Here is a 27,914-nt window from a genome sequence, read left to right as displayed (position 1 = left end):
GGTGACGCTCCTCAATTCATAGATATTGAATGTTATAGCATTATTAATTGCTTACAAAATAAAATAAAGATGGAACTTTAGCTTCCTTTATGGAGTTTCTTCTAGGAAAAACAGTAACAATCGGAGGAAAGAGAAAGGAAGTCCTTGATAAGAGTTTGTTTTTCCATACACTAACAACCATTATGGAGGGAAATCTATTAAACCTGAATTGCTGCAAGGAACATAATGCAACATAATGAATAATGTCATATTTGTTTTTACTGTCTTAAAAAAACACAATCAGCTAACACGGTATCCTTATTATTATTAACAATCAAAATCCAAACCTGACAACTACTCGGAACAGTGTTCATACTTACTGGTTGCATCCATAAAGCGGGTCGCAATGTAATTATTGATTTCATAAATTGTCGTTTCATGACATTCTACATTGTATTTGAATTATTAACTCAACTCTAAGTTCATATTTTATTAATTAAGTTTAAAACAGCACTGATTTGTCAACTGTTTTTTGGTGTAAAATTTCTTAACTCAATTACATAAACATAAATTAATAAAAATGTATCTAAAAATAAGAAATTAATATCATTAACTCTTTAACATTTTAACTCATCTGTATGTTTATCCCTTCAGGGACACGATAATCAAAGCCTCACAAACATCTGGCACAAAGAGAAATAGAACTTTTTGAAACTTTAAACAAAATAGAACTAGATTGCTTGTATAAGATGTCGCCTGTTAGCCAAAAAATCACCTAAAGTTATTAGGCTAAGAAACCTTTTCCACACACTTGTGAATTGCTTTCCCTGTAGTTTAGTATCCTTTTTGGCTAATTTATGTGTCCAATACTCACAACAAATTTAAACATTCAAAAATCGTTTGCGCTCGGACCATTCTTTTAAACAGCTTTTTTATAACTGCCATCAGCAAATCTCAATTGTCCCGGTCAAAAAGGATTCCTAGTAATCATCTCTATTGTCATTCAATAGAGTCGCTGGCCACTATTAAACCTTGCTCTTGCCTGCAATGAATGGTGCGAACCCAGCATCTTTTTCCGTCTTCCTCAATTTAACTAGAACAACACATGTAACTACGCTGCCACACGCAAATATCAACATCTATCCGCCAAACTCTCGTACCATTCTGATATAGTTCTATAAATTTTTTGGTTTGGAAAAGTTTGCAGTTGAAAATTTAAACTAACTGTGTTTCATCGGGGTTTTTTACAGGATACAAATTGCAAACTATTCCATCGGCAAACGGAGTTTGGCATTTCGGGTATTACCGGGCCTTTACACCAAATCCACTATTTTGGTAAGGGGTGAGAATATCTTCAAACACTATCAATAGCAATGCAGCTAGACCGCGCCCTGCAGTTAACATGTCGGTGATCATCACCACCAATACAGTGCAATCTCGCTCATACCGGCAGTATATTCGGGATTGGTAGTATCGGATTAACCGAAATTGCCGGATTAATGGATGTATTGGGTTAAAAACGTCACGAAAAAACATACTAATGTTACGAGTAACATGTGAAATTGTTAATTAGAAACCAGATCATAGGTTTTTAACATAAGTAGATACGCGCAAAAGTAACAATTGAAAAATAACCTAAAATTTACACAATAAAACGTAATAAACAAAACAGTACAGTTAATTGCCTAATCATGGCTGTGAAAATAAACAACGGGGATGGTATGGATACAGTACAAAAAATTTGAAAATCAATATGTTGTAAAACTTACATCACCAGTTAAAAATGAAAAATCTGCATAGGCCTATTTCATGTACAGGCAGGAGGAAAACAGTCTTTTGATAGTGTTTTTTTGTTTTTTTTTTTTTTAGCCATCAAATGGAATGCGTCAAAACATTTTTTCTTGAAGTCCTATTGAGTGTAAGGAGTTCAGAAGCTGAACGCGAATATTTTTTTCCTCCGCCCCAAGTTTATAGCCTGTGGTGAAGCGCATCCGCAGCGCCTGATCAGTGTTTTACTGTGGAGCGAGGCTGCGACAACAATCAAGTTTCCCCTCCGCGCGCCCCACGGTCTCGCCCCCCGCCACCCTCCCCCCCGACGGAGTTCCGGCCACTCACGCCCCATTTCCTTCCGGGGCGCGTTCCCCTGATCGGTCCGCCCTCCCCTCCCCTCCCAACGCCCCCGCGGCACCGCCCGAACCACCCCGCATCGGCTCCCCGTCTCCCGGGCACCTCGCACACCCGCGAGCAACGCACGACCTCCGACCCCCCCTCCCCACCCTTCGTCGCCCGACCATCCGGTGCCCAGTCGCCGCTCGACCGCCCGCCCCGCCCCGGCACATCGTCCCCGGCCTAACGCCACTCTCCCCTTCCCCCACCTCTCGTCCTCTTCTCCTCGTTTCCCCACTCAGCCCACATCGTCCCCCTACGCTGACCGCCGTCCCCCCTCTCGCCGGGCCCTCCCGCTACCATCCCACCGCCCCCTCTCAGACCATCCCGGCGGCTCCTCGCCTCTCCCGACACGCTCCCCCGCACCCTCCCCCTCGCCGACCTCCGCCTTCTCCCCCTACCCTCTCCCCCCCCGCCCCTGATCCCCTCGCTCCCCCCCGCCCCCCCCGCTTCGATCTCAGTCAACCATCGCCCACTCACTGTCTACCGGTCTCATCTCTCCCCCCGGTCATATCGCGCAGCGCTACTAGCCCCCCCTCCACCCGGCCCGGTCTCGGCAAACCGTCATCAACGCCGGACTCGCTACGCCCTCCCCCCCCCTCACCCGTTGCCCCTCCCCAGCGCCCCTGCCGCCCTCGCCCCCCCTCCCAACCAGCACCCCGCCAACGGGCGCCCCCCCGGGATCACGCCACCCTCGGCTCCCTCACCTCTCTACGCGTGTCCCTCACCTATCGGCACACTCCAGAGCCCCCTTTCCCTACTCGCCTCCCGGGTATGTGATATTATCGCGTGCCCGCCAACCCTAGCTCCACCCGCCTCACCGCCTCACATGCCCCCCCACACAGTCCCCTTTACGTTCGTCGGTCCACCCGCTGTCGATTTAAATGTGCTGCTACTAAATCTCGTCATTTCTGTCATTATTTGAGGTGTACAATTGTTCTTACCTTCCTCCCCGGTGAACCAGTCAGGGGTCATTAGGATCCATCCCACAAAGCTGCTCAATAATTGCCGGGTCGCTCTTAAGTCAGTATTTTGTCAATTAGACTCACTTTCGGTCGTTTTGTTGTTCAGAGTAACTTTTTCTGTTTTTCGTAAATCCTGTAGTAACGTCAGAGTAGGCCACAACTTTTTCCGTGAAACAGGACAATGGTTTTCATTGAGAAGTTGTTGGTCAGGTTCCGTTTATTTCCACCCCATGTTTTTTAAAATCGCTAACTATAGCCACGGAATTGATTTGTTTTGAGGTGAAACTAAATAGCCTAACCTTATACCTATACCTATACCTTTATTGTAGGAGAGGCCAGTAGGCTGCGGAAATGTCACGGAGGATCGCTTGGAACGGGTTGTCCCATACGTTTGTAATTATTTCCCTCCACATGAACTCAACAATAAGTAACTTGTCCAGCAACTTTGATTGGGTTCCGTGTTTTCGTCTGAAAGAAAGATTTTAGTCCGTCCCCCACAAAACGCTCCAATGTGGTTTTGTTTGAGCTATTGCGTTATTGGGTCCCGACAAAATTTCTAGCTGTGATTCACCGTTTACATGTTTGGGAGTAATTTTGGTTTTGCATTTCGGAATACCGTTGTATGGAAGCCCATTTGATCAAGGACATGATTGCAGTTTCCAGCGAGCAATATGATTGGGACAATTATTGGCAAACAGTGTAGCAGCCAGACCTATCTTCAATCAACGGCCAGCGAACAGGAAGCTAACTCCGCGTGTGTTCCTCCGGAAACCCCCCCCCCCCAAAATGCCAAACACACACCCCATCGTTGGCGGGATAACACGGCCTTACCATTTGTACTTCCTTTTAGCAAACACAGGTGACTCGTTCTATATTCGACTGTTAAGCCGGGACCTACCAATTGAACTTTTTGATTAGCAAGCAGTTTTCGAACGCACATCACCTCACCTCCCGCAAATAGTTTGTTCCAGTCAACTGTTGTTGTTTGTGGTTAATTTCCAACTCGCGTTCGACAAAACCTTAACACTTGTTACAGTTCAAGCACCAAGCAATACAAAAACAGAAGGATTTTGTTTCGAAAGGAAGTTTCGAGCTCGTGTAACCATAGTAATTACTCACGACAGTGGAAATGTCATTGTTGTCTCGGCAGCCGGACTTTCCTGCAACGCCAAACTATCGCTTACTGGTCGGAAACACTCAAAACCATTACGTGTCCCGCTGGACATAGTTTTTCAGTGGGCAATATAAGTGCTCTTTGCAAAAAACGAAATGCAATCATTTTGCGACTTCGCAAGATCGTAAAACTTGGAAAAATGTTGCTAGGTACGTCCATATTGCAGTGACAAGTATGCAGAACTGATAGCTTGAGCGACAGCGGAAACCCGATGAGCAAGCGATAACAGCGACAGTCTGGGCATGCCTGATGCTGATAAGATAAGACGTCGTCAAGGAAAACAAACAGTGTCTATCTAGTTTAGTACCTCCGTACTCATCTATGATCATAAATAGTTAAAACAATCAATTCTGTGGCTATAGTAGCAAATTAAAAACATGGGGTGAAATAACGGAACCTGACCAAAGTTTTTTCCATGCACTAGCTGAGTTAAAAACAACGTCTTTAAGGTTAGTGTTTCTTTAGTGCTGTAACAACACTCCCCTCTTTTAACAAAATACTGCACAAAAGGGGTTTATTTTTGTAACTTGTCTTTACGGTTTGGATAACGTTTTGATCCATAGGTTGTAGTAATGGAGTAACATTTGGGGGCAAAAATAGTGCACAGATGTTGCCATCCCTTAATTCGTCTGCATTAGGATGCCCAGGGCAGTTATCGAGAAGTAACAATGCTCTAAGAGGCAACTTCTGTTTTTTCAAAAATTTCTTGGCTGATGGAACAAAGCTGTTATGAAACCATTCGTTGAAGAGAGTCTTTGTCCATCCAGCCTTTTGATTTGGTTTGTGTATTCCACGGGCAAATTTACGTTCTTAAAACACCTGGGGTTTTTTGATTTACCGGATCACGAGCATTGGTAATGTATGAGTGCCACTGGCATTACAGCACGGCATAAATGTGATTCGGTCTTTTGCCAACTTGCGGATATTTGGATCCAGGTGCGCTTTTCTTCAGCTCTGTGAACAAACGTTTTTTTTTTCAAAAGGCGCCAAAATACAGCCACTCTCGTCCGCGTTATACACCTGATCTGGGGTAAAGTTAATTTCTTCAACAGTGTTATGAATTTTTCTATAAAGGGCTCAACCGATTCTTCTGGCACCAGTTAAACTTAACAGTCTAATCCCGAAACGTCTTTTGAAACTTTTCCAACCAACCTACACTGGCACGAAAGTCGTCCTTCATCATTATTTTGTTGTAGAAGAACTTGGCCTTTTCCATAAGGATATCACCTGAAATTATGTGTATGCCTGCTTCTTTCTTGCATGAACCATGCATAAAGTGCATCTTCAACTTGGGGAAACTCACCTGATTTCAAGGTTTTCTCTTGCAACAGCAGATTTCTCACTAGGTTTAATTTTGAAGAACGATTTAATTTTGTCCTTTTTGTTTTTAATCTCGTGTATTGTTGCACGACCAATGTTGTTATTCTTTGGCCAAATAAGACAACTTATCACCGGTTGTCTAAAACGTTTTTAGAATTTCGTGCTTTTTTATCGATTGTTAATGTCACATGTTTACGTTTTCCTACATCGCACTCAACTGAAGACCTGAAATGCTAATTGGATCTAAGTGCCACTTTTTACAAATATTGTTTTTATTTATGCTAAGTGATCTATGTTCCTATGCCAATGCACGGCTAAAAGATCTATGTGCCAAACCTTCTCCAAATGGTTTTAAAAAAATTACAACAGAATGCGCTCCTGTAACTCCACAGGTGGTGGAAGTGCTACTTGATCTAAGTTCCAAAACGTAAACAAAGGAATTGATGTGGCAGTGGGCAAGTGGCATGTGAGTTGATTTCTAGTGAAAGTGGTTTAGGTCTATCTTTTGTTATTGTACAATGGCTTCAGATACAGATCAGGCTTTTAGTAATGTGTTAGCATAGCACCATTGAAAACTATGACAAACAATGAGATGCTGTGGGAAAAAGTCCTTACAGTTGTTTCAAAAGGGGTGCATTATATCTATCATGTCACTAAAAGAGTTGTTACAAAGATATCAAAAACATAGTAACGACATTAAATACATACTCACTCATAGGCTTAACCAAGACTGTTTAGAGAATCTATTCTCTCAGATTAGAACGAGAGGAGGACTAAACGATCATCCTACCCCATATATACCGTCTGCGGATGAATCATTCTTGGTAAAACTCAAGGCTTATTACAGCAAAATACTAACACTATACAACAACGAAGACACGTCAGAAACAATCGTTAGTAAAGTATTGCGCGTAGCAGGAGTAAACGTGATCGAAACTACATGCCCTTGCTTCGATACAGGTCAATCTTCAGTGGAGATGACACAAGATAAACTTCCATGTACACCAGGACCAAGCAACCACTCCGTTGATTGTAAGAATGATGCCTTGGAGTATCTTTCAGGATGGGTGGCCAAGAAGCTAAAAACAAGTTACCGATATCTCTTACAACAGTTCAAGATGAAGAGAAACGTAAAATTTCCTGAAATCGGCATGAATGATTCATGGATTAAACATTTATCATATGTAGGATCGACTCATCCATCACCAGAATGGTTCAACCAAGCTAAGTGGATGAACGAAGAATTTTAATCATTTCATAAAAAATACCTTTCCAAAGAACCAGGTGCGTATTACTAATTATTTCATAAGAAACAAGTAGGCTTTTGTAGTGTTCATTTCTTTCAATGCGCTGAGCGAAATTGTATTTATGAATAAAATAGTTTTGCTACTTTGTAACTTATTTTTTAAATTGAAAACTATTGAATAATAAAATTTTTTTGATGGTATGTTATTTGCAGAGCGTAGTAATTTTGTTACATAAAATAAAGAGCTACAGTAAGTTATAGTGTTTATTTACATTTAAATTGAGATATTTCAAATGCTTTAGTTGTATGGGCTTCAAGATGGACGGGCTATATTTATTTTATTTAGGATATATACTACTTAAAAGTAAAGAAAAAATAAGAATATATTTAAAATTTTGTTTTATGTAGGTATCATTGTTGTTTCCAGTTTTATTGTTTCATTATTATAGATACATTCTAAATCATCTTTGATTTGGAAGTATTGACATCAAATAAATGTATTACAGTAAGTTAAAGTATGCAAACTTCTTCACAGCTCCAGCTTTAATATTATTTCAATGTATATTTATATTCTAAATATTTCTCACCATTTTCAAGCTAGCAAATACAGATGCGTCTATTAGTATGCAATATAATTTAAATTCAACCGAAAACCCCGTTGAAATGTATTTTATAAAGTTCTGTTATAACTACAAAAGGTTTTGTTTTTCAGGCGTCGTAAAACGAATGACAATGTCAGTTATCCAGAAATACCCTTGTATTCCGGAAGAGGTCGCCAGAGTATTCATAAAACAAAGGACCATAATTTAGAATGAAGTTTCTAAACGAAAAAATGACTCTTAAAAGAAAGAACCTAGTGAGTGAAGACAGGAAAACTTCAAAGAAATATAAAAATTCACGACTTTTAAGTGTTAACATAAGTCTATGATACTGATTGTAGAAATTTTCTAATAAAACACGAGATTTTGACAAATATTGATTTATTTATCCGTTTGCTACGTACTTTTTATTAAATGAAGTAGAAACCAATCATCTTAAAGGAATAAAACATTTTCAAAGTAAAACAAATTAATATGTGCATTAAAGTTGGTTTTGTTAATATTGAGATCAATGTATCTTCATAAATACACCAATTAAGTCATGCAGTAGTACGTAATAGTAAAAAAAGGATTTAAAGGATAATGTATCCCAAGAACAAATACAAAATATATCGGTAAATAACTGGCTCTAGCGACCCAAACAATAGGCTTGAGCAGAGAGAGCGCGGGCACAGGTCGGCGTGTGACGTCAGTGCCGCGGTGGCTACTGTCTACACACGCCTTACCGGACTGAGACAACCTTCTGTACAGGATGCCAGTACAATCGCCGGAAAGAAAACAATGCCTGGTAAGGCGGGTCCCGACTGTTGTATTTTTTTCCGGATAGGAGATAATTGGTAGGAAAGAGAAACTCGTAAAAGGAAACTCGGGATGAGGTGTTATGACAAACGCCAGGAATAGAAATGCGAGTCCTGAGAAATTTAGACGGAAAAATTTTACACAGTATTTAAGATAAAATTGAAATGACAAAAAATATAATCTGATTAATTGGAATTCAAATTTTAAGTTAAATTGATGGGGAAAAGATAACTTGAGCAATTAAAGTTGAAAAAGTAATTAAGTTTGAGTAAACTGAGAAAGTCAAATATATTCTATTTGAATTTATTGATACTCTTAAATAGAAAATAAATTATTAAGAGCATATTTAAAATCAAATAATTCTCTTCTTAAAATAAATCTATAACCATCAAACATTAATAATATATTTCAGATCAATCAATTTTCTTAGCCTAAATGATAAATCAAATATTAAAGTCTGTTTCACATAAAAAAAATTGAAAGAATTGCTGATGGCAGAGATAATCACTTTAGTAAGGAACAGGGTCGTTGTCCCTTACCTGATGCTGGATATCGGCGTCGGGTCGCGATGTAGTTCATCGAGCGGGGTCGGGGGAAGGAAGTCGAAGCAGTCTTCTGTGTACAGCAGTCGGCGGTGTCGCGGTTACTGTCTCTGTCGACTCTTCAATCGGCCGTCGTTATATAGGTTCGCGCGATCGCGGGGGTGGGGGAAGCCTCTCACCGTGATCGGAGGGAAAGCGGCGACATTCCGTGCGGGCACGGACCTGCCAGACAGTGTCTGACTCATCGTCAGTAAAATAAATAATTTCGCTACTTTTAATGATAATTATAAAACCTAAGTCGTTATTTGTAATGTTAAAAAAATTCTATGTTCTAATTTCGCAATTTTACTAAATGAATATTTAATTTCGTATGTTAAAAAAAGTAACATATTACAGATCTGTGTTCATTGTATAGGAGATTCATTGAAGGATTTTCAGAAATTGCAAAACCATTAACTGACTTAAGGCGCGTTTTTTCTAGCTTCGGGGTATAAGCCGCAGCGGGGTGCGGCGTTCAATGCATTTCAGACCGCACCACTATAAACGACGGACTAGTGTTTTCCTAGACTTCGTGGGTTGCGAACTTCAAATTTCTCCCGCAGAGTATAATGAGTGCCAAAAAATAGGAAAAAACTGTGTAGTGCATTAGTAATGCAAGAACTAATTACGATGAATAATGAAAGAAGTTAGTTTAACGAGTTTATGTGAAAAAAGAAAGTGCTTTGTATACAGAAAGAGAACGTGAAGGAGTATTTAACCTCCTTATACATAAACATCTTTTAGACGATGAAGTCAAATTTAAAGCGTATTTTAGATTTACACGGGAACAGTTTTATGACTTACTTCATCTTGTAGAAGGCGATTAAAAATCGATTCTTGCAACAGAGTCGTCAAAACCTATATCTCCAGCTGAAAAACTCGCTGTTACCTTGAGGTACCTATATTTATCGGTTTACCTTGTTATCTATATTTTTAATGTAGATATAGATACATGTCAGCATGTCTAAATACCTGTTCGTATTTGAGGAAGTTTGTACCAGCTGCCTGGATATTCGCTGTTGATGAGTCTAGTTTTTCTTATAATTAGTAAAATATTTGTGTGTTCCTTAGTAGCGTAATCAAAATATTGTACAATCGGGGAAAATATATAAATCGTGTATACCTTTGGTTAAAACAATAAGGTTTAAGAAATGAAAACATAGGTATTTGAACATACGTTTATATTAACACATAATATGATAACTAATTGATTTCAAACAATGTAGCTTAATAAACGTTTGTTAGGTCAGTTGTAAGTGGGCTGTTCCTTATCTTCATTGCCGCCCTGAGTAACTGTGAAAAGAACGTCCACTACTGAGGCTATTGTGTTGACTGTATGAAGTAGCTGGAGATGCAGAATGTATGAATGACGATGATTTATTTTTGCGAATATGCTTTAATTCGTATTGTGATACAAGGTTAAAAATTTGGCTTTTAAACCTCAGCTTGCATTTCTTCATCAAATTTTTTTATGGTTAGGCCAATACTTTTTTACAAAAGCATCTATTTCATCTTCTTTTTCAGTCTCAATCGATTGTTCTAGGTACTTGTTTAATATTTGTCAGTCATCAGCAGATTTTTTTAACAACGTCACTATTTCTTGTTTATTTGTCACTTTCTTAGTTTTTGGCTGAACTCCTAATTCAAAAGAAGATTCCCCAACCTTACTGAAAGCCCTCTTTACCTTGCGTTTAGACGTAGACGAGTTACCTGATACAGCACCAGAAGTTGCCCCCTCATTACTTTCTGATGGAAGGGGTTCATCAACTTCTGGAACATTTTTTTTCATTGTTCTCCTGAAAGTAAATGTCTAGATTAGTGTTTCTTGTACTTTTGTTTTAATATTTTATTTGTAGAAAGTTTTCGTCAAAAATTCAACAAAAAAACTAATAACGCAAACTGAATTAGTTGTTAGTAGCTACAGTTGTTTCTTGTTTTACTGTCAAGGTATACATGCTGTATACCTGTAAATGAACCTTCAATAATACAGATGAAAATTCGCTAGACGCAAGTGGCTGCGACTTAGCAATTCCTATACTAAATTTTTAAACTATTGTTATTTAATTTAAGGTACCTAGCTACAGGGGATCATTCAGATCATTGGCGTTTGCATACCGCATTTCACCGGTCGTACTTAACAAAAATTGTTCCACTAGTATTGAAATCTTTAAAAAACTAAACTGCAAAGTTTGTACTTGTGTCGTCCTGAAGACATTGACTGGAAAAATAAGTCTCACGAATTTTTAAAGCGTTGGGATTTTCCAAATGTTGTTGGAGCACTAGACGGTAAACACGTGCGTGTTGTTGCACCAGACAACAGTGGAAGTTTATTCTTAAATTATAAAAAAATACTTTTCTATTGTTTTGCTTGCCCTAGTTGATGCGAATTGCAAATTTATTGTAGTGGATATTGGTTCCTATGGGAAGGAAGGGGATGCTGGAATTTTTAAATAAATCAGCTCATGGGGAAAAAAAATGATTGCCGACGGAACAAAGATTTTCCCAGACCCTCAATACTTAACTAATTCAAATATCATATTACCCCATGTAGTATTGGGTGATGAGGCTTTTCGCTTGGACAAAACACCTCATGAAAGCATATTCTAAACAGCAAGCAATTGAAGAATCAGACAAGAGAAATTTCAATTATCACTTGTCTAAAGTAAGAAGGGTTACTGAAAATGCTTTTGGTATTATGTGTTCGCGCTTTAGAATTTTTTTACGCCAATAGCTGTGAAGCCAGAGACAGTGGACGACATAATTATGATATGTTGTGGCCTACACAATTTACTTCGAGATGACTTCGTTAACAAATATCCTAACCAAGGTGAAGAAGAATCTATCCATGAGCTACCAGTCGATTCCCCTAGCTGGGATTGGTGGATATGCTAGTTCTGAGGGTTTCAAGGTACGAAGTAGATTTACCGAATACTTTGAAGGAAAATCAGCCAAAGAAGGAAACGTTGAGTGAACACGAACAAACAGTAATGTAAAAAAGATCAAGTATTCTGAACATTATGTAATGTAATGTGTTGTCATAATATAATTGTTTATTGTAGACTAATATTGTGTCATATTAACATTGCGTATGTTATATTGGTACAGTACATATTGTGGCCCTATATAACTATGTTATATTATGCTTTGTAATTAAAACCACTAAGATAAGATTGTATTTAAAGCACTTACCTGTTTTATTCAACAATCGTTCTCTGAATAATCCCACAGTATCCGGTGACCCGCTACTAACTCCACTAACTGTTCGTCATCAGCGGCATTGAACGTAGACATTTTAAATTAATTAAATTTTAAAAACTAATAAAAGAACTACGTGCACAACAACAGGAACTGCTCGCTATTCCGTTGCGGACTGCGTCGTAGACTCCTCTAGAATGAGTCGGCGCGGCCCGCAGTCTGATCCCCGCTGGCGGGGTGCGGCGTACGATTCCTAGGAAAACTCTCTGACGTAACACTGTATATTGTGTGCTCTGCGGACCCCCCAGGTTCAACACCGCACCTCGCTGCGGCGTATATCCCGCACCTAGGAAAACGCGCCTTTAACTCGTAAAGATTGAACATTTGTATGGGGAGTAAAGCGGGATACGGGCTTCGAGGCCTTGCGAAAAGCGTTTACTACCCCTCCTTTACTAGCGTATGATGAGCCATTTATAGTAAAAAGTGATGATGCAAGTTTGTATTGCGTAGATGGGATACTGGCACAAGTTTACTGTTCCTAGTTGTGTTGATAGGGAGAGGGGTTTTCCTAAGGGGAAAAAAAAGAGAAAGTTTCTAGTTTACTACCTATCCCCTCAGCGTCGGTCTGAACCAGCATGGAGTACGTCCTGTGTTACTGTTCACTGCTGTATTTTTTATTATTCTTTTTGATGTTGATATTGTTTGTGTGAATTCGGTGCCGTCGTCATCGCTGAGTGGGAGAGAAGCCATAGTTGTTAAGTCTTGCTCTATAAATAGGGTGTTCCTATTTTCCTTACACACTGGGGAGTATAACTGGAGGATAAGGATTCTGAAGCCAGTATAGTCTGAGTACTCTGTTTTCCCATGCTAATTTGGTTGTCTCTTGCGGTTGTGTGTGGGCTATGGAGGGTCCCGGCTGTGGTCAGATGCTGGTTCAGTTTTTGTATGCAGGTTTGGTTGCCTCCAGTGGTTCGTGTTATTGTTGGGTTGGTCAAGGTTGTGATCAGATGTTGATTCAGTGTTTGAATACAGGTTTGGCTGTCTCCTGTAGTCAAATTATGGTTATAATTAATCCCGGTTGTGATCAGATGATGGCTGCTTTTGAATACAGGTTTGGCTGTTTCCTGTGAACAGAGGGGAGGTTGTGATTTTGCGACTTGTAGTGAGACATCTAAAGTGGTTTTTTTTTCTGCTGGTGAATTTTGTTGCGCCTTGAGGCCGTCTGTTTATTAATATGAGTTTCTCTTGCATCCTATTTGCTCTCGTTTGCACTAGTACTAAGCAAGGTGTGTGCATCTCTTGTCGCATTGAGGGGGATTTATCTTCTCTTCTAAGGACTTGAAGGACTCATTTGGCATGATTGAGCCATTTAGGGGGGGTATGTGTTTCGCTAGCAGTATATGCCTTGAAATCAAACTGATTATTTTCGGTTCTAGTTTTCTTTTGCTGAGTTTAGATATTGTATTTTTAAGTTACTTTTATTTTTCTATTGTGCTCATCAAGTAGAAGCGTTATGTTTCCTGCCGTGCTCTTCAAAAAAGAAGTTGTATTTCGAGCTGTTCTGTTTTTTGTTTTTACGATCTGAGCTGTAGTTTCTTGTAGTTTTCCCTGTAATTTTCCAATTTGGTTCCAGTATTTATCCTCTGTCTCTGTCATAACTTCTAAGGTTGCCTCCAGCTCAGCTATTTTTGCTTGTGGTGCTATATTGGTTATTAAGGGCCTCATTGTCTCTTTTTAAGTTGTAGTTTTCCGCCAGGAGAAGGCCCCCAACCTCAGTTGCCAGAGTTAAAGAGGTTTCAATTTCAAACTCAAGGGAAACACTTTTTTATGTATATAACATGTAAATAATTGAGTTTATATGTTTGAGAATGCATGTTTAAATAATATATTTAAAATTGTTAGATACAACATACCCATTCCTAAATGTACAACTTTTATATTTCGGAAAGCAACAAAGTATGAATTGAACTGCGCGGCTGTATGTACTTATTGTACTAGGCGGTCATAACGGACAAACCAGAAAAAGTAGTTCTAGTGTTCTCCGCTAGGTTTCAGCACCTACTGGAACCACATGATCGTTATTATTTCTCAGTCTTCTACTTGTCAGAGAGTAACAAATATGGTTGAACGTGATTTTGGCAATCTTCCTTCATCTTCTCGATGTAAGTATTTTATAAATACTACAATTTGTAAGCTTATAGTAAATCAAAAAATTAAGAATACATACAATGAGATTTACTATTGCCTGAGTTCCATCCAAACTTTAATATTCTGATGATAGTTTCTTTTGTTCTGAACGGATTAATTTTGTTGTAACCCACAGGTTACATTGGATTTTGGCTGTACACAAACATTTGTATAATCATTAATATTAATTAATTTTCACATAAGGTTTCCGTCATGGTCTGTTTCGCTATAATGGATGACTGCGAATCAATGTAAATAATAAAATTATCATCATTTAGTTTTGAAATGTATTTAAGAGCTTTCAATATTCATATTAATTTAGTTGTATAACTTAAAATGTATAAAGTGTATTTAAACTATATTTCAAGATAGTACTGCTAGAATGTATCATAACAAAACCGCCTGCTCCATTAACCCGCCGTTGGTCGCGTGATTAAAAGTTACGTAACGTAAGGTAAGTGTACCAGTAGTAGACACCATAAGGGAAATTACTTCTTTAAAAAAATCTGTTTCCTTTCTTTATAACTATGACTCAAAATTATATTATTTCCCCAATTATATAACATTTCAGAGTTGTTTTCCAGTTTTTATATTTAATCTTTTCTTCTGTTTTATTTTTTAATGTACTAAAATAAAAGTGTTGTTAATTTTTTAGTAGTTGACATCTAATTGTTATTACTGTTGCAGTAGATGACATCTAACTGTGCTAGTAGTTGACACTTCAACCGATAATTTTTATGTATGGCTTTTACATTTTAATAATTAATTTATATTACTTAGGATTGCTGTATTACTTAACCCTTTTAATTTATAACCTGTTAAGAGGTAGGAGAATTAAAAATAAATAAATATTTGAAGGTACTGAATATTCGTACTGTTACAGAAATTGTTCTCGTTTTACCACGTACAAACTTTATTTATTATTTCACTTTATTATACTCCATGTAATGCAACATAAACCAATTTCAAAATATAACAAATAATTTATCTCATTTAATAAATAAGTTTAAACCATCACAATTTTCACAGCAAAAATCACAGTCTGAATCTCCAAAACTTGGATCTTTTAAACCAAATTTACTTCCATGTTCTTTGGTAATGTATTTGATGTGGATGCTACCATGACATTTATCGCAATCAATCCAAAACAGATTTAATGCCTAATAAATTTTCTTCATTCCATGAAGCACCTACAGCTCACACAACAAATAATCCCTGGTTTTAGTGTTCTTCGATTTACACTTATTTCTTTTGCACCTTTCCTTCTAGTTGCTTTTTCCTTTTTGCTGCTCGCTTAGCTTTAGCTTTCTCTTTTTATTTCTTTACCAGTTGTTTCTGTTGATGGTATTTCCTCCATTGTTCTCCAGAAGCAACACTGAGTATTTTTTCTGTTATCTCTTTCTTTATTAACTTTTTGGGTTCTGGCCAAAATAAAGCCTTTTTAAAAGGTGATGGAATAAATACACCCTTCGTACAATTTTCGTTGCCACTCTTAGATGTACTGGGATGTCCTTCACATTTACGTTCACCATCACATTCATTTTATTCACTAGTCTTGTCTTCTTCATTACTATTGATCATGTCTTTTCCTGTTATTTGCATTATAAGATCTTCATCCTCAATTACCATTATATTTTCTTCTCCATTAGGATCATTGTTATTTTCTTTTTGTACAATTTCTACATTTTTGTTCTCCATTTCCCAAGAGAGGTATCTTCTACCAAATCCAGATGTTCTTCAAACTCTAAGTCTCCTGACAAATTTACATCTAGATTTTCAAGAGGGATATTTCCTGTGATACATATAGCTTCAATATTGTCAGAATGTTCAACATCTTCAATTGTGAGTGTGTGTGCTATGATCACATTTTCAGTAGCCAAATCGACTAAAATAATGTTTTCCCTAGCCCTAATTACCAAACAGTGTTTAATTGAAAGATGGGTATCAATAACATCTGAAGGATGTTTAAGGAGGGTTAGGTTTGGTACATCTTTACTATTACTATCTTGAAATACAGTCTAAATGCAATTTTATCAAGTTATACAACTGAATTAATAGGAATATTGAAAGCTCTCAAATACATTTCAGGAACAAACTCAAGGGAAACACTTTTTTATGTATATAACATGTAAATAATTGAGTTTATATGTTTGAGAATGCATGTTTAAATAATATATTTAAATTTGTTAGATATAACATACCCATTCTTAAATGTACAACTTTTATATTTCGGAAAGCAACAAAGTATGAATTGAACTGCGGGGCTGCATGTACTTATTGTACTAGGCGGTCATAACGACAAACCAGAAAAAGTAGTTCTAGTGTTCTCCCGCTAGGTTTTCAGCACCTACTGGAACCACATGAGAACGTTATTATTTCTCAGTCTTCTACTTGTCAGAGAGTAAAAAATATGGTTGAACGTGATTTTGGCAATCTTCCTTCATCTTCGCGATGTATTTTATGTATTTTTCTCCATTATATTATGATGTTCTCCATTTTCTAAGAGATCTTCCACAGGTGAATATCTGATCCTTCGGCCAAAATAAAAACATTTGCAAGAGAGGTATCTTCTACCAAATCCAGATGTTCTTCAAACTCTAAGTCTCCTGACAAATTTACATCTAGATTTTCAAGAGGGATATTTCCTGTTGATACCGATAGCTTCAATATTGTCAGAATGTTCAACATCTTCAATTGTGAGTGTGTGTGCTATGATCACATTTTCACAATTTTTTTTCTACTTCGGTTGACAATTCCTTCCATATGTAATGACGACCCGGACATCACCTTCCCACTGGCCTTGAGTTGCTTTAAACTGTTGTAGTTTAATGTCTCCTATACGTTCTTCTAAGATATTTAGTCCTACTGTTAGTAGTTATTGTCTCTTTTGAAGGGAACAGCTGGCGTTGCACTGCAGATTTTACGTGAGGTACTTGTGGTTCTTCATCTGCTGTTGTGGTTAGTTATTTTAGATAAATCTAAAGCCTGAGAGTTCCGTGGGTACAAACCACATTTTCTAAACCCATTCTTCAGAACAGGAGCACCAACTCTTTCCTTTATTGTTTTTTTTTTTTTTAAACAGGAGCAAAAATATTTCTTTTTAAATACCGGGTTTTCAAAGTGATCATTCCTCCACTTTTTCACTGCTTCCTTCCAGCCATCTTTCAAAGTTCGAAACAAAGCCCCAACCATTGGCTGTGTAAGGTGAGTGGAATTAGGTAATAGAGCCACTAAAGTTATTCCATTTTTTTAACAAAATGTGCTAGTAGGTAAAGTGAGGTGAGAAACATAGTTATCTATGAATAGTATAACTGGACTTGCAACATTTTCTTTTAAGAACCATGGATAGAATATGTTTGTTATGTACTCACAGAACAGCTCCCCTGTCATCCACACCCGCTGTCTGATTTTCCCTACTGCCCAGTCTGAAGGCACACTTTCTGCGATGTCTGTAGGGATTTATTTCATAACTAAATACAATCATGGGGGGGGGGGGTGCAATAGCTCCACTGGCACTGCAATTTATTAATACAGTAAGACACCCCTTCTCATCGGTATTAACTACTTGATAAACGTTCTTTGATCCCAGAGGCACCAAAACTTTATTGCTTTTGGGGGTTAAGAAAAATGCTGCTTCATCAGCGTTAAAGATTCTAGAAGGGTCTTCCAAAAATGTTGTCATTGCCTTCTTCTTTGAGACGATTATGATATAATATAATGATGTTTTTACTTTTAAAACCCGGTTACAATAGTTCATGTAAATTTTTCAGTGAAAAACTTTTATCAAATACTCTGCCCTCATAATTTAAAACACCTTAACTCCATTTTTCTGAAATTGAGTTTTTTTACATTTTTAAATCAAGAAACTTATATTACACAATATTTAAACCACATATTTGCAAAAAAATATATTTTTATTTATGCAAATTTAAAAAAATAACTAATACAAATTGCCTTAACTCCACTAAAAGTTATACAAACCTTAAAGCGAAAAAACCTTAACTACCAATAATAATACAAAAAACCTCAACTACAGTGGAGTTAAGGCTTTCTATTTTAGTATTTGGAGATAAGGCATTTGCTTTTATTACTCTATGGAACAGCTTGAGTTGAGGTATTTGTTGCTGAAGTTGAGGTATTTTGTTTTAGTACAGTGGATAACCTGTAATCTGATGTTAGAAATAAGGAAAACAGTTTTTAGGTTACTGTAATGGTTGTTTTACTTCTGCTACCAGTAAATAGGAAAGATGTTCTGAATATTTATTGTTGAACAGTGAAAAGAATTATTTAACATACAATTTTCTTATATTGTGTAATGTAGTGTATAACTGTGGTTACTAACATGTCAATTTTAAATAATAAACACAAGAGCAGGAAAAACTACTTCAGTTGGGCCTGGACCAAATTGCAACTTCCTCAGGACAATGTGAGCATAGTATAATAACTGTATTAATGTAAACAAATGAAAATTAATTTATTTAAGGAAATTTCATCTGAAACAAATTCTGAGCCAGTGGTAATTGGTGTTCCATCAAGTGAATCTTTAAACAGATCTGACTTAAAAGTTCTATCTCAGAATTGTAACAAGACTATATTTACTCCAACTTGTCTCTTCGATGCAGATTCTGTGCACTTGGATTTAGATTTGTCTCCTGAAGATATAGATTTTGTACACGAAATTTTAAATGAGGGTACGGATAGTGTAGGCCTCGACACTGAAAGTCAAGTTGAACCACTAGTTATGAGTTCTTACAAGCAGGATTGTCTTGACAGTAGCAGTTCTACTAATATTCAACAAGAAATGAATTTTCATAATACTGAAGATTTTGGTACTTGTGGTGAAATCAATAAGTTCATTACTCAAAAATAATCAAGACACAAATAGACATAACAGCCTGCACTCACTTTCAACAAAATTTCTGATGAAGAATTTATTTATGAAGATGACATTACTGAAAACACCGATCCCAATAATCAAGATGTAACTAATTGTCAACTCACAGAAAATTCAGGCCTTACAAAACAGGGATTTCCTCGCAAAAGAAAGCCTAAATTCTTCACACCAGAAAAAAGGAAAACAATTAAAAATTGAAATAACAAAAAAATAAGCATAACCTTAAGTCACCTTGTTCCTAACTTGTAGAAAAAAAGTGTACAGCTAAAATAAATGAAAATCAAAGGCAAAACATTAATGAGCAGCTTTGGTCTCTTGACTCAAATCAACGTAGATTGTTTATTTTGTCGTGTACAAATAAAGAAGTGGTGAAAGCGCCACAGGGGATTTGATGATGACAAAAGAAAAAATGACATTTTATTACACTTTACCCGATGAAAACGGTAAGAAGCATGCAGTGTGTAAAACATTTTTGCTTACAACTCTAGGTTTCACAAAACACAATGATACTGTTTTGCACAATATTATAAAGAACACGGATTTAAAAAGTATTTCTCTCCCCAAGATAAGCGAGGTTTGAAATCATCTGTCCGGATTGATAAAAAATCTATAATCGATCATATTGAATCTTTTAATCCATGTGTGGCGCATTATCGACGAGAACACGCCCCCTTGAGACGATATTTGTCAGGAGACATAACAATGCAATTAATGCATAAAGACTTTTTAGAAAAACATCCTGGTGTTATATGCTCTTACGATACGTACAGAAATGTTCTCCATTTTATGAAAATAACTATAACTACACTAGGCCACGAGGAGTGTGAAGATTGTGTCATCTACAAGGAAGAAGACCCAGCACATTACAGTAATTCTGAAAGGGACATAGACTGTGAAAAGTGTGTCAAGTACGTTAACCACATTAATAGGGCAAAAGATGCCCGAGACGAATATAAACTGGATGCTAATTCACAATCAAATGATAATACTATGTATGTGTTATGCTGATCTGCAAAAGGTAATTATGTTACCAAGAATGGATACTATGGAAAACAGCAATGTTCACCAGAAGAAATAATTTGCATTTAAAGAAAGCTTTGTTCCACTAGGAAAAAACAAAACCTTCAGAAAACGCCATAGCTGTTGTTTGGCGATGAAGGTGTCGCTGGGCGTAAAAAAGAGCAACTAGTCAGTGCTTTTGATTCATTTTTACATTTGCAGAGAGGACAAAGATAAGATTGTTTATATGGCTGGACAATTGTTCAGGCCAAAATCAAAATTGGACCCTCTTTAGTTTTTTAGTTTACATAGTAAATACTGACCAGATAGCTTCTAGTGAAAAAGTATCTAGAGCCTGGGCATACATTTTATGTCTGCTGATTCGTTTCATCATCAAGTGGAACTGGCAATGAAACGAACAAAGCATATTTATGACTTTGGAGATTTTGAGGAAAACCGTTGCCTCAGCGAATTCTAAACATGTTACACTAAAATCTATGCTGGTATCAGATTTTACCGTGTGGCAGGATTTATCATCTGCTTACAAATTAAATAAACAAAATCCTCGCCCTTATTTAAGTAATATGGTGTACGTGAAAGCTAAAAGAGGTGAGTATAATCTGACATATAAAGTGTCTTTTTCAAAAGAAGAAAATGAAAAAGTTTTGGATTTTCTCAAAAAACCAGATAAAAAAAATGGGTTTTCCTGATTTTCAAAAAACAATCTGTTGCAAGGAGGTATAAATAAAGAAAAAGAAAACTGACATTATTTCAAAACTGGTGCCACTTATGCCAAACAATAGGCGTGACTTTTGGAATGAAACTGCAAGCGAATCTCAAGAATCAGATCTAACTATTGTAGATAAGATTTTTAGGAATAACAAAGATTGTGCTCAAAAAATCTTCTGATTCAATACATGTGTATCCTTCATGTGATTTTAAAACTGTATTCAGTAATAGCTTTAAGTAATAATTGTTTTGCAGCTCGAAAATTTTTTTAAATAAAATAGTCATGCTTTATTGTACTGGTTAGTTAATTCACTACCTTATGTTTAAAAGTAAAATAAGTCCAAGGCCTAGACATGTGAAATTTTCTGTTTTGGAGCCCTATTTTATATAAAACAAGTTTGCCATTTAAAAAAAAACAAGTTTAAAGTTAAGGAAGCATATCTGACTCGTAACAATTTATTTTTAAAACAAATGATTTTGAGTTGTGGGTATCTTGGTTAGTTAAAATCATTTACAGGTAGGCTTATAACTTAATATTGTTAAATAGGTTGTTTTAAGCTAATAAACTAACTTTGTAAAAACAATAAAATTGTTGTCTGATTTAAAACTACCTTTGTCAATAACTGAAATAAGAAATACTAGGCCCTAACCCAAATACGGAATAACCCAAATATGAAATACGATAACCCAACTTGTGTTCAAAATTCATTACAATATGTAATTATTTATGCAGTTATGAGCGTTTTATCACAAAATAAACATAACAGGTTTTAAACTAGGCCTTGTAACTTACACTTTCTTTATGTGTCTCATGGGAATTTGTTATGAAACATTTAAAAAATTATGCTTACAAAACACATGAAATAGAGTTATACATTTACGAGTACCATATGTGTAAAACTATATAATATACTGTAATGTATGTATGTAATAAACATACAATTATTATGCTACATGTGAGATTTAACAGGTTACTCCTTTGAAATGTAAATAATTAAAGTGTCAAATTTTAACATGTGTTATTTGGAGTTGAGGTATTTTGCTATGTTCTTGAGATATTGCTTACTGTGTAATAATAAGCTAAAAAAAAGCCTCAACTCCGTATTTTTCAACAAAACACATGTTAAAGAGGTATGTTCTTTGTTTTTGTATCCTCAAAAGATTTCTGTAATGCATACTGATCATATAAAAACCTTTTCTACCAGTAAAACAATTGTTTTGATGTTAATATAACAGTCAAAACAAAAATATCATTTTGTGTAAAATTGCCTTCTGAGGAGTTAAGGTCTTTCAAATTATGATGGCAGTACTGGTGTATAAAAAATAAGTACCTATTAAAAATAATCATTTCAGTTGTCGACCTAATATCATGGTTGATTATAGTATTATTAGCAATATTTTTTATTTATTTCACTAATACTTGTTTCTTTTTTTTTAGGCATTTATAAGAGAAAAACGGAAAGAAAACCATGCACTCCAGAAATGCTAGAATCAGCCAAACAAATGCTCGAGGCTGGACAGTCAAAACGTACTATAGCTCGTGATTTGGGAATAACGGAAGGAGCATGAGAAAGAGACTAAAAAAATGGTTAAAGCCATATCACGTTTTAGTCTATGTTAACTGCTAATTAAGTATTTTAACGCTTAAAAAAGGAATCACTTAACTAGCTACTATTAGGGCAATAAAGGTCCTGAATTTTGCTGTTAACTTGATTTTGTTTTCAATTATTTTTTTTGTACTGAACAAATTTTAAGGTCTCGTGTGATGTTTCAGGGAGCTGGAGTTACCAAGCTCGGGCGGTTTGTCTCAGTATTCAGAAGTGAAGAAGAAACACAACTGAAAGAACACGTCATCGATTTGGACTCCCATTTTTATGGTTTGACATTCAAGGATTTTCGAAAATTAGCTTTTGAATTTGCAGAAACTAATCAAGTTAGTAATCCCTTCGATAAAGACACTAAAATGGCTGGAAAAGAGTGGGCCTTAAGTTTTTTTTAAAAAAAAAAACACAAGTTATCTCTTCGTGAACCTACAAAAACAAGTCTTGCACGAATCATGGGCTTCAACAAACCTCAAGTTGACTTATTCTTTCAAAATCTAGAAGAATTGATGACAAAACATAAGTTCCCCCCTTCAAGAATGTTTCAACATAAACGAGTCGCGAATTTCTACTGTGCCAAACAGAGCCCCAAGGGTGGTATCAGTTCAAGGTAAAAAAGCTGTCGGAAAAGTTTCATCGGCAGAAAGGGGTCAGTTGACAACAGTAATTTGTGCAATGAGTATGAGTGGTAATTTCATTCCACCTGCTATCGTTTTTGCCAGGAAAAGACTGAAACAAGAGCAGTCATGTTTTGTTCAGATTCAGGCTATGGCAACTCAGAAATATTCCTAGAATGGCTGCACTTTCAAACACACATTCATTCTTCTAAGGACAACCCGGTGCTCTTGGTAATGGATAACCATAGATCTCACATCAGCATTAACGCTGTAAACTTTTGCAGGGACCATGAAATTTACTTATTAACAATTCCCCCACATAATAGCCACAAGCTACAACCTCTGGACAATTGTTTTATCAAACCTTTAAAGGACTTCTTTGCTCGAATGTGCGACCAATCGGATGGTGGTTGTTGACCAATTGGTGGTGTTGTGTGACCAATCGATTGTTCACCTGGATGGTGAACAATCCAGGTCGTGTTATAACTCAATTTCAAATGTCAGAACTGTTGGGTGAAGCATACCCAAAAGCTGCTACAATGGGTAGAGGAATCAATGGCTTTAAAGAATGCGGGATTTATCCGATCAATAAATACATATTCAGTGAAGAGGACTTCCTTCCAAGCTCAGTAACCGATCTAGGTTTTCCAGTTGAACCAATTATAGAAGACAATATGCAAACTCTTCAGACACCAGCACAAAACGGAGGTGATACACCCACAAAATCAATGCCGAACACACCGTCTTCGTCAGCTCAATCAACAGGAAAAATTATTCAGACACCAGCACAAGACGGAGGTGAGGCACCCACAAAACCAATGCCGAACACACCATCTTCGTCAGCTCAATCAACAGGAAAAACGTGGGTTTCTCCAGCAGACATTAAGCCGCTCCCTGAGAGAGCCTATAAGCAAAAGAGACAAAACAAAAGTCCGAGATATTAACGAGCTCACCATTTAACTTGAAGCTTGAAGAAAAGGAAAATGAAAAGAAGAAGAAAAGGAAAATGAAAAGAAAGAAGCTGAAGAGAAACTCTTGAAAAAAAATAGATAATAAGAATAATCCAGCAAAAAAGCTGTTCCCTTTTGTCTCCGCTACCAAATCAAAAGTAAATAGGCCTACTGGATCATCACAGAATAAGGACCAAGCAGGCTCATCAAAAGAGAAAATGATTTGTCCAGCCTGTGAGGAAGAATATACTGACCCACCAGAAGAAGACTGGCTCCAGTGTTCTTTGTGTAAAGAATGGTGGCATGAAGATTGCTCAAACTATGGAGGTGTAGGAGGTTTTGTGTGCGATTATTGTTGACTTCCATTGTGAAACTTTACCATTCTAAGTATCATTTTGTCAAATGGTTTGTTTGTAGATTGATAAAAAATAAAAATTTTCATCCAAAAAAGTGCGAACTTCTACCCCTGTGAACCTGTGAACTTTTGCCCCACCTATGGGGCAAAAGTTCGTTTTTGGGATGATTTGTAATTTGATGCTTATTGCAAAAAATATATTTTAAAAGTAAATTTTATTTATGTTGATCAAAAACTATGTAAAAGTAGCTATTATTTTCATTTTTTATTTTTTTTTAAGAATGCCTTTTAAAGCTAAGCTTTGCTTGAAGCTTAGGTGCGCACTCTTGCCCCACGCTACTCTATAAAATATCGTAATAACACACACGAGCACACACGTCAACGAAACACAAACACACGCAAACACGTCAACGGAAAGAAGCTGTATACAGTAGTACTGTAGCCAGAGCGCAAGTAGGCAAGCAACTGACGAGTGACTAGTGGCGGCGCGGCGGGCCGGTGAGTCATCCGTGCTTGCAGTGACATGAACCGAAGGGCATTGACCCGACCCGTCATTGCTCGCACAGTGTCGGATTACTGGACGTGCCGTATTAGCGCACGGCCGGATTATAGAGACTGCACTGTATACGGTAGTTTAGGTATTTCTAACAAAAAATTTGATACTCTAAGATTCGATTGTGGTGTTGCCCGCTTGAAAGTTCACACGGTGTACTATAACCAATAATCTGGTTTAGTGATACTGTAAACTAGTAATATCAAGGAAGCTTACATCTGCAGTATAATAAGCGGCCCCCACACCAATTTTAGATATTTCTGGTACAGTATTTCTAAGCAATAATTTTATATCCTGAATTCTATTGCGGTGTCGGCCACCTACCACACTGCAGATCAACTTACTCATAAATTAACCAGCACTTACAGCAACTAACAATGTCAATAAAATGATCTACTTCTGCATTCAATAGCAACCAATACAAACCCCATTATCACAATCACTGAATAACAAACTATAATTATAACTATAACAGGCCACCATAATTAGTTGTTTCAGTATAAAGGTGTGTAATAATCACACGCTGACAAACTTCTAATCCATATCTAGAAGGCTAGCTCATAAATAAATAATAGGCCTATATAGCTTTAAATAGATACATTGACAGAACTAGTAATTTCAAACATGTGTCAATCAATTTAATAGCTGAAAGAGCCAATATTAAACAAAAATACATTAAGGATAACTAAATAGAAATAGTCAACACTGCCCACACTACATCATAACGTGGCAGGGTGGACACCTTCAACCAGCAATAGCAATGCAGCTAACGCGTGCAGTGAAGTAAGCGGTCACCACCACATTATTCGATAGTCTAGATGTTTCTAGCCGACAATTTGATACCCTAAGAATTGATTTTGGTGCTGCCGATTTTAGTTCACACAGGTACACTAACCATTGATCTGGCTGAGTGAGCACCCGTAAATAGCAATATCAATAAAGCTTACATCTGCAGTATAATAAGCGGCCACCTCTACAGTACTCGATATATCAGGTACAGTATTTCTAACCAATAATTAATACTTTGAGTTCAATGATGTCGGCCCCACCACAACACAGACCAACGTACACATAAATTAACTAAAATGGAATTTGGTTTCGCAATGAGCATGCGATGGGAAGCAAACCATACCCCATCCTAACAGCTATAGGATAATGGTTTGAGACTTTCATTATCCCAACTACGATGATTCTTTCGCATGTACTGAGAAATCATAATTTTTAATACACGATTGGTTCGCTCGGTTGGGTTACTCTGCGGACTATAGGGTGCGGTTGTTTTGTGAATTATTCCCCAATCACTGGTAAGTTTTTGGAATATTTTGGAGAGGTACTGCGTTCCGTTATCTGTCAGTACTGCTTTTGGAGCACCATATCGCATTAATATAAGGTCTTCGAACTTTTCTGCCACCTTCTTAGCAGTTGCTGATGGTATTGCTACAATTTATACCCATTTGATAGATCACCATTAAAACGAATTTAGATTTGCTTTTAATACATTTTGTAGCGAATCAACAAAATTTACTCCGGCCATGCTCAATTTCGGCAGAGAACTTAAAAATCCAAACTGTATTTATGGTCAGGTATTAGAGAATACCACTCAAGGTGCTGTTACACCTAGCGAAACCGATATACATGAATTTCGCACGAACTTCATGTTAAAATTAAAGGAAAAATGTAAGGTAAATATGGAAAGAGCACACAGTCGCCAAGTTCATTACTATAACCTAAGAAGATGAGATAAAAGTTTGGTTATAGGTCAACGGGTTTTGAGGCGCAGCCATAGACTACACTTTCCTCAGCGGCTGAGAATATAGCAGGAAAATTGGCACCAAAGTTTGAAGGACCATTCATCCTACATAGAAAGATAGGATGGAATATATTCCAACTTCGAGATCTCCACGGAAAAGACGTAGGCCATACGAAGGATCTGAAGGCATACTCTTCCTTGGAGGCACACTAGATTTTTGTGTTGCCCTGTAGTGTGCCCACAGTTTCCCTCCCACTAACCTATTTTCCTGAATGATTTCTTGGCTGCACGATGCTTTTTGTTTTGACAGATTGGAAGATGACACCCACTATTCTGGTGGCAGAAGTATTGATGGAGTGTCTGAAGGCTCAATGACACTGTCATCGAGGGGTATCTCCGCCTCATTGAGAGACGAAATCAAGAAGGCTTGCATGGGTTCCCGACCTTCCTAGGCTTAGATACATTTTACATGAAGGACCTCGAGAATGGGCATTTTAATAGGGCAGTTAGAAGGTTTAGGAAGGGCAAAAGGTTTGACATAGAACTTATACTAATTCCCCTACACCTTCCGACCGGTATAGGGCATTGGGTCCTTATCGCTGTTCACCCCCACGCCAAACGGATCTCGACTTTCGATTCGCTGGGTGGCACTCACGTATCAGCAACGGAAAGAGTGCTCCACGACATAGGGAGGTACGCCCAATCTCATGATTTAGAGTAATCCCCTCAATCATGGCTCCTTTATGACACGTCTTCCAGTTGCCCTAGACAACAAAACAATGTGGACTGTGGGGTGTCTCTCACGTGGTTCGCGGAGCGACTCTCCCGATTGCAACCAATCGAAACGAGGCAACTCAACACACTAGTGTGGCGAGTCCACACAGAGGAAGTTTTGAGAACGAGCCGATTGGGGGCATTCGACGGACACCTAGCCGAATGTGAGAAACTCCTCGATCCCGATTTTCTCAACGCCGAGGCTTGGGATATCCTAGAATGCGGCGTGGAAGACGACACATATCGTCCCCGTACGGAAGTGCCCTCCAGGTTGGAACTGGAGTATGACGCTTTATGGCGGAACTCAATGAGGCTTGCGAGGAGTACACTAAGGAAGTTCCCGCCAACACAATATCCGGTATCTCCGTCGACGACCGGAACTTCAGTTTGCTAATTTTCGACGACGATAACTGGTTAGACATCTTGCGACTACCAACCCTATACCGACCGTAACTCTAAAGCCCCCCACAGACTGACGAGCA

The 27,914-nt window shown here is 37.4% G+C and overlaps 1 protein-coding gene across 1 annotated transcript; it reads left to right on the top strand.

The window, feature by feature from the left end:
- Window positions 1–1,987: 1,987 nt before the first annotated feature.
- On the top strand, window positions 1,988–27,826 carry LOC124370337 (uncharacterized protein DKFZp434B061-like; the record flags this gene model as incomplete). The annotated part of the gene is made up of 5 exons (XM_046828627.1): window positions 1,988–2,917; window positions 6,565–6,734; window positions 22,607–22,765; window positions 23,740–23,912; window positions 27,418–27,826. Coding segments are annotated over 5 exons (1,841 nt in total), but the record flags the coding sequence as incomplete, so codon positions are not given.
- Between the last annotated feature and the right edge of the window lie 88 nt (window positions 27,827–27,914).

Source organism: Homalodisca vitripennis, unplaced genomic scaffold (assembly GCF_021130785.1).
Source record: "Homalodisca vitripennis isolate AUS2020 unplaced genomic scaffold, UT_GWSS_2.1 ScUCBcl_86;HRSCAF=1036, whole genome shotgun sequence".
Taxonomy (NCBI): Eukaryota; Metazoa; Arthropoda; class Insecta; order Hemiptera; family Cicadellidae; genus Homalodisca; species Homalodisca vitripennis.
The sequence above is the reverse complement of the archived record's forward strand: the minus strand, read 5'-3'. Positions and strand labels throughout refer to the sequence as shown.